A 13,632-nucleotide genomic window follows, 5' to 3' on the forward strand; every position below is an offset into this window, starting at 1 on the left:
TGCTGGAGCAGCAAGAGAGCGAAGGTAAGAGAAGATGTGAGGACCCAGACCCCTGGCAGTGCTGGTGACAGCAGTGTCCAGGCCTCTCTGTCTGTTCAAGGATCTCACCGGTTTTTAATTTGTGTGTGTGTGATGGTTGGACGTTTGTCCCAGACATTTGACTGATATGAAAGGGAACTTACTATTTTTCTAAGAATTATTTATTCAGTTTTATTTATTCATTTATTTTAATTTGATGAGAGAGAGAGAGAGTGAGTGAGCGAGCAGAGGGAAAGTGGGAAAGCAAGCCGCCAGATCCAGGACTTGCACCGCGGTCGGCTCTAGGAGTGTCCAGCGCTCTAACCACCACGCCACCTGCTGGTCTCCCTGGGGAACTTATTTTTTAATTTGTAAAAGAGATTTTGCTCTCTTTTGCTGAACACCTACTGTGTTCCGAGTAATGTGGGCAGCTTCAGAAGTAAAAATGGGAAAGGAGAAGCAAAGGTGCTGTGCAAACAAAAGATGAAAATGCAGGTCAGTTCTCTGTCCAGCAGATTGATTGCAGTTGTCGAGAAACCTGATACCTCTTCATAGACTTCAATTATTAATGTAAAAAAAAAAGAATAAATGTGAATCCTCGTCCCTTATTCCCTTCACAACTCAATTCTGTTGGTGGAATTTACAGATGGTATTTGATTTGTATGCTTAAATATTTATGTGACTCCTTTCTGCCAGCTAAAGGAACTCTCAGCGAAGATACCATCAGAGTGTTTCTGCATCAGATCGCAGCCGCCATGCGCATCCTTCACAGCAAAGGGATCATCCACCGGGATCTCAAACCACAGAACATCTTGTTGTCCTACACCAGTCGCAGGAAGTCAAGCATCAGTGGTATTCGCATCAAAATAGGTAAATGGCCACCTTTTGTTTCATAGAAAGGATTTTTTTGAGACTCAGTGGTTTAAATTTTCTTTGTGTTATGACAGAACATGTGCAAGTGTGCATGTGCACGCACGTACGAGAGCGAGGAAGAGGAGTGCCGTCAGCAGCAGAGTCTCATCACACTGCAATCCCCTTCCCCAGCCCTCGGTCTCAGGACCTTGGGCACCTGTGTGTGCAAGGTGTTTTTAGGCTGACCCAGCAGTCAGCCACGTGACTTCCAGCCTTGCAGGGTACTGCATTATAGCTGCACTAAAGCAGCTAGGCCAAGACACAGTATACATACTTATTCTTTATTCCTGATAATGCACCCCCATGTTAGAGTAAGATAGACATATACACTGGTTCTAGTCACGTGATTCTCTTGCTCCAGCCTTTTGTTTTTTTTTTGAGAGGTTTTCGCTATAGGGTGCGTGCGCTCGCCAGACAGACAGAGAGAGAGACAGAGAGACAGAAAACGAGAAATCAGCCCCCAGAGGGGATGGTCACGCCGCAATCCCTTCTCCTCCATTCTCCTCTCAGGATCTTGGGCACGCACGCACATGCGCCTGGCGTGAGTTTTAAGCCACCGGTTCTGGGACGCCAACCGCGGTCAACTACGTGGGAGTCCAGCAACATAGCCATTACGCTAACTGCTGGTTCCCGCTCCAGCCTTTTGAAGCATGGCCACACTCCTGCTGGAGGTCACCAGGCTGGGCATTCAAACTCATTAGTAGCCAAGCGAATTTGTCTTTTCTTAAGGAGTACATTATCACTATACCAAGGAGCCAGCCTGAAACCTAGTGTTTTTTTTTTAGTTTAGCTTTGTTAGAATGACAGATTTTATAGATGAAATTTTTTTTAGAAAGATGTTTGCTGTAGGGTACATGCTCTTGCTGGAGAGACAGAGAGAGACAGAGAGACAGCAAGCAAGAAATCACCCCTAGCGGGGATGGCCATGCCATAGTCCCTTCTCCTCCATTCTCCTCTCAGGATCTTGGGCACGCACGCACATGCGCCTGGCGTGAGTTTTAAGCTACCAGGTCCAGAACTCGAACCACTGTTGACTACATAGGAGTTGAGTGACATAACAGTTACGCCCTCTGCTGATCCCAAAATTTTGAAAATGTTTTTGAGTTCAGTGAGGTCCGTTCAGTTATGTGAAACCTGTACATCACTGGCAGCATTTGCTAAGTCTCAGACAGGGCCAGGGCGCCCATACCGGGAGCTAGTCTGCCTTTGAATCCCCACAGCAAGCTCTGCTTCTCTCCAGAGGGAAGCTGATGTAATACAGTTACTGGCAGCCAATTAATCCTCCTGCTTCTGTACAGCCCATGGGATTTTGACGTGGGGCTCTGAGCTCACCTAGTTCAGCCTTCGGCAGTCGCTTAGTGCTCCTGTATCTAAAAATTTATTTGAAACAATTGGTAAGGAAAAAACTGTTTACACAGATGTGTTGATATTTGTTTGTGTTTTGTGTGTTTTTTTTTTTTTGTTTGTTTGTTTTTGCCAAAGCGTACAGGCGCTTGTCAGAGAGAGAGAATGAGCATCCTCCAGTGGGATGTGGTCACACTGCAGTCCTTTTTCCTCCATTTCTCCTCCCATTGGGATTTGGGCATACACTCACAGGCGCCTGACCTCCAGGCTGGTCCTGGTATTGACTTTTTTTTTTTAAAAAGGTTTTTACCATAGGGCCAAGAGAGGGGAAGTGAGAAACCCCACAGGTTGGATGGTCATGCTGCAATCCCTTTTCCATTGTCTTGGGATTTTGGGCACACACACACGTACCTGCTGTGGTTTTCAGGTCGTTAGATCTGAGACTTGAACTGTGGTCAGCCATGTGGGAATCCAGCACTTGAACCACCTGCTGGCCCTGATGTTGGCATTTAATGAGAGCTTTACTTAATTTTATTGGTAGAGGTTTTTGCCTTAGGACATGTGTGCTGGGGGACAGAGAGACAGACAGTGAGAGGTAAAGTGAGAAATCACCTACCCCTCCCCCCTAGGGGAGATGGCCACGCTGCAGTCCCTTCTCCATTATCCTCTTGGAATTTTGGGCAAACACAGACACACACACGTCCAACATGTTTTTCAAGCCACCGGGTCCAGGACTAGAACTGTGTAGTCAGCCGTATGGGATCCAGTAACTTAATTACCATCTGCTGGTCCTAATGAGAGCTTTACTAATGAACCATTTACTATGTTAGTACCTTCACTTACAAAGCTTGGTGCTCCTTGATTGCAAAGTGAATGGAGCAGTTACTTGTAGGATTTATAATTGCTATTTTTTTTTAAAAGAGAGATTTTTGCTATAGGGCGCATGTGCTTACTGGAGCGGCAGAGAAATAGAAAGCGAGAAATCACCCCCTGGGGGGATGGCCACGCAGCAATCCCTTCTCCTCCATTCTCTCAGGATTTGGGGCACGAGCGCACACACACCCAGCATGAGTTTGAAGCCTCAGGGTCCAAGGCTTGAGCTGCAGTCAATTACATGGGAGTCCAGTGATGCAATCATCACTGGGCTGCTGGCCCCCATAATTGCTATTTTATTTTAGGTTGTTGAAATTTAGGTGAATAGTCTTTACTCTTTTCTTTGTGGACAGTCTTTTTAAAGAGAGATAGGATGCATGCATTCACTGCAGAGACAGAGACAGAGAGACAGAAAATGAGAAATCACCCCCTGGGGGGATGGCCATGCCACAGTCCCTTCTCTATTCTCTTCTCAGGATTTGGGCATACACGCCCCTGCACCTGGTGTAAGTTTCAGGCCATGTGGGAATCCAGTGACATAAACATTATGCCATTTGTTGGTCCTGATGGAGAGTCTTTTTTTTTTTAATCAATAAACTATTTTAAAAAATTATTTTATTGAACTTTCTTTATATTTATTTATTTTAATCAGAGAGGGACAGAGTGAGAGAGAGAAAGAGAAAGTGAGAAAGCAAGCTGCCTGGTCTGGGACTCGAACCATGGTCGGCCTTGTGGAAGTCCAACTCCCTTAACCATCCTGCCTGGTGGAGAGTCTTAATAAGCTGTTTTTTTACAGTTCTTTTGTGCCTCCTTTTGTGTCTAAAGAATCATACAATCTGTGTTAAGTGTGAGCAAAGAAATAATTGTTTTTTCTACTTCTTTTTTGGAATAGCGGATTTTGGTTTTGCTCGTTACCTACACAGTAACATGATGGCTGCAACCCTGTGCGGGTCCCCGATGTACATGGTGAGTGTTTGCATCCTCGCGTGGCTAAAGCACTGGAATGTGCGTATAATGCTCATTTCTAAGTCGTAAGATGTGATTTTATATGTCATCTGAACTGTTAGTTATTATTACCGATGATAATTATATTACTGATAGTGCTACAGTACAGAGTGGATTGTGAAAGTAAATCATTTTTGCCCATTTGTGTTTATTTTTTAAAAAGCTTGGTTGTTATGGCAGAATCTAATCTCCTATTAGAGTAACTTAAAAAAATTCATGAAGTGCACTCATGCTGTACGTAGATGTGTGCTGTTGTGAATGCTTAAAAGACATCCTTTGGGGGCACCTCTTCAGCTCTGGGTGATGCTCATCTTTGGCATGCTGTCTCACTTGGCAAGGTACAGAAGATTTTTCCATCAGCCTCACTTTTTTTTAAGGGGGATTTTTTTGCTATAGGGCATGTGGACTCACCAGAGAGACAGATTTTGGGCATGCATGCACATGCCTGGCGTGAGTTTCAAGCCGCCAGGTCTGGAACTCGGACTGTGGTTGGCAACGTGGGAGGTCTGGCACCTTAACCACTGCGCTACTTGCTGGTCCCAGTCTCACTTCTAAAGTCGAAAAATAGTATCTTTTCTTTCTGTCTTTCCATATAGTTATTATCAGGTATAGCAGGGCTAGGCTGTAAAACTTAGGAACTAGCATGAAGTAGCCTGGACTCTGGACCTAACTCTGGAGCTTCACAGTCGTGCGAAATAAGTGCCTGTTTTAGTTCTAAGCTTTAGGTGGACTTATGGCCAGTTAGGAATACCTATGAGTAAGGTCAGTTTTAAAATCAGGAAAACCAGTCATCATAGTTAGAATCTTTTAAATATTAGATTTGCCTTCTTGTTTATAATTTTACTATTTATAATTAATTACTTTGTACTTCTTGAGTGTGAAAGTAGATAGGATAGACTTCTTTGATTATTAAAGGAAATTAACTCAATTACAAACTTACTAGAGACAATAAAAATATGTCTGGAAAATAAAATTTTATCATCTTTAAATATATTTAACATTTTTTAATGTTTTTCTTGATTTATTGTTTATTTAAAAAGCAACATTTGATGAGAATTGGAAAAATACCTTTTGAAACAGCAGAGAAATGCCTTTGCCTTTAGGACATTTTATTTTATTTTATTTCTAGTTTTGCTGTAGGGCCCATACACTAACTTGCAGGAGAGAAATGGAGGGGGGAGAAAGTGAGAAAACACCCCTGGGAGGAAGAACATGCTGCACTCTCTTTTCCACTCTCTTCTTGGAGTTTTAGGCATGAACATACACGCATGTGACTGGTGTGGTTTTCAGACCACTGGGTCCAGGACCAAACTGTGCAGCTGACCACGTGGGAGCCAGCTGCCTTAACCACCACACTACTTGGCAGGCCCAGGACATTTTTTATTTTTATTTTTATTTTCAGAAAGATTTTTTTGCTATAGAGGGCATGCACTCCCTGAAGAGACAGAGACAAAGTGATTTTTTTTTTTGAGAGTTTTTTTTGCTATAGGGTGCGTGCGCTTGCCAGACAGACAGAGACATAGAGACAGAAAGCGAGAAATCACCCCCCAGGGGGGATGGCCACGCCGCAGTCCTTTCTCCTCCATTCTCCTCTCGGGATCTTGGGCACCCATGCACACGCGCCCAGCATGAGTTTTAAGCCACCGGGTCCGGGATGCGAACCGTGGTCGGCTACGTGGGAGTCCAGTGACATAGCCATTATGCTAACTGCTGGTCCCACCTTGATGTTTTTTAAAGAAAGGAATGAGAGACCAGCAGTTGGCATAATAGCTATGTCGCTGGACTTCCATATGGTTGACCATGGTTCGCGCACGGTTCCCGTCCTGGACCTGGTGGCTTAAACTCATGCCGGGCACGTGTGTGTGCATGCCCAAGATCCTGAGAGGAGAATGGAGGAGAAGGGATTGTGGCGTGGCCATCCCCCCTGGGGGGGGATTTCTCGCTTTCTGTCTCTCTGTCTCTCGCTGTCTGTCTGGCGAGCGCACGCGCCCTATAGTGAAAACCTTCCCCCCCCAAATAAAAGAGAAAGGAATGAAGCATTTCAGAGACAGCTCAGGTTTCTTATAAATCTCCCCTGACTCCACAGTCCCCTTTCCTTCTTTCATGCTCTTGGATGAACCTCTGTCCTATTATTGATCTGAATTTTTCTCTATTTGTAATACTCTCACTGTGCTTTATGTGCCTGTAATAATTTCTTCTTTTCATGCATGCAGCTTTGTTTTTGAGCTTTACCAGTAAATCTTAATATAATAATGTAGTTCCAAGTTTATTTTTATTACAGTTCGTTTGTTTAGAGAGCTGTCACATTGCAGTAGTTAGGAACGTGACCTTTACAGATGATGAACGTATGCTTAGTAACTGCAAGTAACAGTGTGTGCATCCTGGCCTTTCCTGCACCAGGCTCCGGAGGTCATCATGTCTCAACACTATGACGCAAAGGCAGACCTGTGGAGCATAGGGACAGTGATCTACCAATGCCTCGTTGGGAAACCGCCTTTTCAGGTAGCTGGACATTTTTTTTGTGCCTTCTATTTTGAGATCATATGATTTTGCAGTTGTTTTTGACTTATAAAACGAAGAGTGCTTTGAAAGCAGTGTTTTTGGCTCCTCCATGACCTACTTGGGTTTCGTTACAAGCAGAACCTGCCGTGGTGAGCCAGCACCTCTGTGCTCGTCCCCTTTACTGCCCGCCTTTGTAGTTGGCACTGACCGTGAAGCCTGTGGTGGTGTCTTCCAGGCTGGTGGAGACAGTCAGGGCCATGGCTGACAGCCTGCTGGGAAATGGGTGTGCTTTCTGCTCCGCTCCTGCTGGTGTGGGGTCCTGGGATCCACGTGAGGGCTGGGGCTGGGCTGGGCGATCACTGGAAACTGTGTATCCAGCTCCTTGCCTAGCATTGCTGGGTGAGAGGCAGGTGGTTGTTTAGGCTCTAGAGAAATTATATTGGGTCCTTCTTCCTCTCCTCTCTCCCAATATCCTATCCAAAAGCTACTCTCTATAGAGTATAATCATGATGATTCCCTTTGACTTAAATTTATATTGCCATGCTGTAATTTCTTACATTACAAAGATTTTTGAGTCTGAAAACTAAAAAAGGAAAATTATTAGCCTAGAATGGTATTTTTTAAAAAGTTAATGTCATGTGAGTTTTAAGCCACCGGGTCTGGGACGTGAGCCGCGGTCGACTACGTGGGAGTCCAGCGACATAGCCATTACACTAACTGCTGGTTCCCAAGGCTAAATACTTTTTTAAAAAAAGTTTGCTTTCTCTTGAGAGAAAGACATACACGCACGCGTGCAGACACACACTCTCCATAGAGTATTGCCTTCCTGCGATCTGTCTCCTAGCCAGCTGGGATCACAGGCACCTGAGAGCAGGCCTAACATGTTCAAGGTGACCTGGGATCTGAACCCCAGCCTCCCATGTGGCTCCAGTATCACGTGGGGATGTACTACCTCTATGCCATCATGGCTGGGTCTTGATTTTTGTTTTTAGTTTTCACTATAGGGCATGTGTACTTGCCAGAGAGACAGAGAGAAAATGAGAAATCACCCCCAAGGAGGATGGCCATGCAAGCACATGTGCCTGGCATGATTTTCAAGCTGCTGGATCCAGGACAGAAACCAGGCAGTTGGCTATATGGGTCCAGCCGCCTTAACCTCCATGTTATCTGCTGACCCCTTACCTTGTTTAACACTTCTAAGTTCCCAGTATAGTGTATAGATAGATGTGGCTTCACTAATTTAGCATCTCATATCATAAGGGTGCTACTTGTGCTGAGGGGAGACTGAACAGTGGCAGTATGCTTAGTTCTGAGTTTTCTGCCTTTGACCCGTAGTGATCCTAAGGTAAGACACACCCACATTTTATCTAACAGCATGTACCTATTGAGTAGGCCAAGTAACCTCCAAAATAGTGGTTCTTCACCTTTCCCCGGTTTCAGGCTCTGAGTGGCCTCAGAAAAGGTGCCTTATACTTAGATGTGCAGAATCAGCACACACTCAGGTCTTCCAAGTCCTACTACCCAGCTATGGCTCCTTCTGAAGTGCGTGGTTTCCAAGTTCAGAATCTATGTTCTGCAACAGGAATATGAGTATCCACCGTATGATTTGGAAGTTTACCCCCATTTTTTAGGAAATGAACCCTTTTGGAGACCAGCAAATGGCCTAATGGTTACATTGCTGGACTCCCATGTAGTCGACCACAGTTCAAGTCCTAGACCTGGTGGCTTACACTCAGGGCAGGCATGTGCGCGTGCGTGTCCAAGATCCCGAGAGGAGAATGGAGGAGAAGGGATTGCAGTGTGGCCATCCCCCCTGGGGGGTGATTTCTCGCTTTCTGTCTCTCTGTCTGTCTCTGTCTTTCTGGTGAGCACACACGCCCTATAGTGAAAACCTCTCCAAAAAAAGGAAACTAACCCTTTTGTTCATTTGTTTTTAAATAGGCCAATAGTCCTCAAGACCTAAGGATGTTCTACGAAAAAAATCGGAGCTTAATGCCTAAGTATGTTTTTACATCACAATGGGTTTTACTATTTGTGAACACATGTTATTTATTTGAACTCTGTTTTATGTATTTCTCTTACTGTTCTTTTTTTTTCAATTGACAGTAGAATGAGAACTTTTATTTTAACAATTTAGAAAATTGCTGGTACATCACAGTTACCTGTATAGGCTATCCCATTTTCTTTCTTTTTATAAAATGCTAAGTAAATTCAGAAGAAAAAAATTACAGAAGTTACACATGCTCCTTGTGGGAAGGGAGGTGCAAACAGAACAGATGTGCATAGAGTAGAAAAGAGGATTCTCCTTGGCTTTGCCCTGCCCTGTAGGGATAAAAGTTTGTGGTACATCTTCCCAAATCTTTTTGGGGGAGTTCTTATGTGTTTAAGTGCTTGCTTATGTATGTGTTTATACACACACATAGTTTAGGACAAATTACCTCTTACTCTGTGGATTGTGCTGTAGTGACTTTGTTACTGTCACAGTTTGTCACAGAGAGCCACTGCGTTCTTTTGAATGGCTACATAAAGACCTAGTTAGATTAACTATATTTTTCTTAGTCAGATCTCTGCTGTCTTTACTTTTTTGATTACTACAACAGACTCTAGTGAAGTTAGAGTGCACACCTTTGTGCATTTCTATGCTGCTTTAGGATGGACTCCCAAAGATAAAATTGTTGGAACGAAAGATACGCAGTTCGAGTTGGCTGCCCCAGTTATCGCTGCAGTGTAAGAGAATGTTCCTTCCGTCCTTTTACCAACCGAGGGTGTTAACAGTCGGTGCTTCACACGGAGGCCCGATAGCTGTTAACTTACTCTGAGTTAATTCTCGCTAGTGAGGTTGGCACTTCCTTGTTTGTAGTTTATATCCTTTTATAGTTTTTATTCCATGGTATGTATGTCCCTATTACTCATTTTTCTATTGCCTGCCATTTTCATGTTGGATTTAGGAAGTTGTGTTATTTCACTTGGTATTTATTTAAGCTCTGTCGTTTTCCAGAATTGGAGGTGGCTCTTTTTCTAATAGAGAACTTTATAGCAACTTGAAACATGAGGTTGAAGTTGTGTTAAGGCTTAAGATCGTCTGCGCTTGTGAAATTCTTTATTCTACAGATATTCTAACCCAGCAAATATAGTCCAGGATCTTCTAAATTGGTGCCATTCTCAAAGGCAGTTTTTTAGTGCTTTTTCCCCTTTATGGTATGAGGCTTTACCATGGTCATCTTAGTATAAGTGTAGTATTTGTGGAATTGCATGCACATTTTCAGTTACCATAATGAAGGCAAAACTGATGTTATAACCTCTATTAACTCACCATTCAGGTTGTTTTGTTTTTCCTTTCCCCCAGCATTCCCAGAGAAACATCACCTTATTTGGCTAATCTCCTTTTGGGTTTGCTTCAGAGAAACCAAAAAGATAGAATGGACTTTGGTAAGAAATAGTTTCAAATTTTGCATGCTTTCTAACTTTATTTTTATGTGTTTTGAAAAGATTTTTTTTTAAAGATACTATAGAGATTTCAAAAGAAAACTAAGGTCACTTTCACTTTTCTATTTCCTATTTCACTTTTCACTTTTCTATTTTCTCTCACTAATTTGTAGATATTTATTGAGTGCTCACTGTGTTCTAGATAAAGGGGAGAATACTAAACAAAATCTCTGTCTTCATGTAGCATATTTTGAAAGAGCACAGAATACACAAATTATAGACTATACTTGTATACTGTATTGAAAGGCTCTCAGTACTTGAGGAAAAAATAGGGAAGAGAAGTGGTAGGGTAGGAATGGAAATTTTAAATGAGGTAGCCATGAAGACTTTACTGAAAAAGTTACATTTGAGCAAAGAGTTGATTGACCCGAAACGAGAGTGAATCATGTGGTTATCTGTGGGAAGAGCTTTTTAGGCAGAAGGAGCCACCGAAACAAATGGTCCGAGCCGGGAGCATGCGTGTGAGCTTGACGGACAGACAGAGGCCATTAGAGATTTGGGGTTCAAGTGTGATGAGAGCCCACTTGAAGGTCTTGCACAGAGGAAGATGGTGTAATGTCTTAAAAAGGCTCAGTCTGGTAGCTTCTTGAGAAGACCGTGTCTGAGGGGCAGGTCAGAAGCTGGGAGATGCGAGACATTCTTGCAGTTACCCAGGTAAGAGACGCATGTAGCTTAGATGGGGGTCATAGCGATGGAGGGGGTGAGTAGTAATGAATTCTGAGTGTTTCTGGAGGTAGCGGCAACAGCACTTACTGATGGATTAGAGCACGGTATGAGAGTAAGAGAAGACTCAAGGATCACTTCGCGGTTTTTGGCCTGAGTAACTGAGAGGATAGACTCGCCTCTTGCAGAGATGTAAAGACTGTAGATAGAGTAACTCGGGACCAGAAGAGTTTAGGTTAGATATGTTAAATTTAACATAACCGTTGGACAGAGGTTATTCAAGCAGATGTCAGAAGGGGATCCAGTTTTAGAGAAGAGGTCCTAGCTAGGACTATATTTGGGGTTTGTTGGCTTATAGGTGAAATTTATTAAATAGGTGATATTCTAGGGTACCATTTAAATTCCTTGATTGATTTTTAGTTTGTTTTTTTTGCGACTTGCTGAGTTATTTTCTTAATGACTACTCCAGGGGTTACACTATGAATCTTATCACAGCTTACTGTGAATTACTAGGTGAATTCCAGTAAAATATGGAAACTTTGTTCTTCATTAAATTTTGCATAGGTTGCATGTGCTTGGTAGAGAGAGACAGAAAAGTAGAGTGAGAAAGCATGTCCCGGGGGTGTGGGCATGCCACAATTCTTTCTGTTTCTCCATCTGCTTGCGATTTTGGACATGTACACACACACACATAGCTGATGTGTTTTTTAAGCTGCTGGTACCAGGATTTGATCCACTCAGTCAACAGTCAATGATGTGGGACCCAGTTTCCTTAACCACTAGTCCACAGGACTGGCTTAGAAACATTGTTCTTTTATTATTATTATTATTATTATTAATTTTTTTTTTTTAGGTTTTTGCCATAGGGTACATGAGCTCACCAGAGAGATAAAGAGAGATAAAGAGAGGGAAAGTGGAAAATCACCTCACAGGGTGGATAAACCTGTCGCAGTTCCCTCTCCTCCATTTTCTTCTCAGGATTTTGGGCACATACACACATGTACCCTGTGTGATTTTCAAGCCACCTGATCTGGGACTTGAATTGTAGTTAGTTGTGTGGGAATCCAGCCCCTTAACTTCCATACCACCTTCTGGCTCTGAGGAACTTTGTTCTAATACACCTCCATTTCCTCCCCTCTTTGTGCTGTTACTGTCCCATATATTGTGTCTGTATTGTGATCTCAACAAGGCAGTGATACAAGTGTTGCTGTGTACGGCTCTATGTCTTGTTAAAGAAGGTAGGAGGAGGACCAGCAGGTGGCGGGATAGTTAAGGCAGCTGGATATTACATAGCCGACTGCGTGGTTTGAGTCCTGGACTCAGCAACTCGAAAACATGCCACGTGAGTGTGTGTGTGTGCCCTAAATTCCAAGAGGAGAATGGAGGAGAAGGGATTGCAGTGTGGCCATCCCCCTGGGTGGTGGTGGGGGGTGGTTTCTACCTTCTCTCTTGCTTTATCTGTGGGAAGTACATGCACCCAATTGAAAAAAGTTAAAAAAAAAAAAAAAAAAAGCTAGGAAGAGAAAAAAAAATACCTGAGTCTTATATTAGCATAATTATGTACCATTTCTGGTAGTCTTCCTTTTTTTCTTGTGGATTTAAATTACTGATTAGTGTAATGTTTTTATTCTAATACTGTTACACCCTTCCTACCTCCTTTGTGCTAGCATTGTCATATTTATTAATTTTATATGTTATAAACCCAAAAATGCAATTCTGTAATTGTTGTTTTATGCAACTGTTTCTTAAATCAGTTCAGAGAAGAAAGGAGAAGAATACACTGTTTTTAATAATTATCTACGTAATTGCTAATGCCCTTTAGATGGATTCTCTCAGAATTTGTTTTCGTTTGTAATGTTTGTTTATTTCTCCTGAAAGAGAGAGGCAGGCAGGCAGTCACCCACAACAGGGTCTTCACGCCACGGTTCACCTCCCACCTTAGCCAGCCTCGAGTCACGGGCACTTTGTAGCCAGCATGCTCACTGGTCCTGGGTGTGCTTACGTTACCTCTCTGCCCAACAGCACCCAGCCTCGAGTCACGGGCACTTTGTACCCAGCATGCTCACTGGTCCTGGGTGTGCTTACGTTACCTCTCTGCCCAACAGCGTCCCGGCTACTCTGTAACCAGCATGCTGGTCCTGGGTGTGCTTACGTTACCTCTCTGCCCAACAGCATCCAGTCTAGCCAGTCTCGAGTCACGGGCACTTTGTACCCAGCATGCTCACTGGTCCTGGTGTGCTTACGTTACCTCTCTGCCCAACAGCACCCAGTCTCGAGTCACGGGCACTTTGGCCCATGATCTGGAACCTCTAAACTGAGTTGTGAATCACCTAGTTTCAGGTATTTCTGTTGTCAACCTAATAGTGCACTTAAATACATACATTTATAATTATTTTAATGCATTTGTCTTTTGAATTCTGTAGACAGAAAATGTGAGGATACAGGGCCAGCAGATGGCATAGTGGGTACGATGCTGAACTCCCACATGTCCTACTGTGGGTTGAGTCCTGGATCTGGTGTCTTGAAACTCATGTCAGGTGTGCGTGCCCAAGATCCCAGGAGTAGAAGGGATTGCAGCGTGGCCATCACCCCTACGGAGCGATTTCTCACTTTCCCTCTCACTGTCTTTGTCTCTTTCTAGTGAGCACATGTACCCTAAGGCAAAATGTCTTTAAAAAAAAGTGAAGTTACAAATCAGAATTATAATACTGCTGGTTTTTAAATTACCAACTACTTATTTTTTAGAGATATTTGCTTTTTCAAAATGCCTTGATTTGCTGCCTAGCTTTTATTTCAACTTGAAAGGCTATCTTTAGCATTTCTGTAGGG

The 13,632-nt window shown here is 43.2% G+C and overlaps 1 protein-coding gene across 2 annotated transcripts in view; it reads left to right on the forward strand.

Annotated features, from left to right (window-relative positions):
* The window catches only part of ULK2 (unc-51 like autophagy activating kinase 2), a gene marked incomplete at its 5' end in the record, with an annotated part of 92,814 nt that overhangs the window by 24,820 nt on the left and 54,362 nt on the right, over positions 1-13,632 (forward strand). For both annotated transcript variants that reach the window (XM_027773702.1, XM_027773703.1), the window contains 5 exon segments: positions 715-888; positions 4,040-4,113; positions 6,553-6,654; positions 8,596-8,654; positions 10,001-10,083. In XM_027773702.1, coding sequence (XP_027629503.1) covers positions 715-888; positions 4,040-4,113; positions 6,553-6,654; positions 8,596-8,654; positions 10,001-10,083 — 492 coding nt within the window.

Source organism: Tupaia chinensis, unplaced genomic scaffold (genome assembly GCF_000334495.1).
Source record: "Tupaia chinensis unplaced genomic scaffold, TupChi_1.0 Scaffold000365_1, whole genome shotgun sequence".
Lineage (NCBI taxonomy): Eukaryota > Metazoa > Chordata > Mammalia > Scandentia > Tupaiidae > Tupaia > Tupaia belangeri.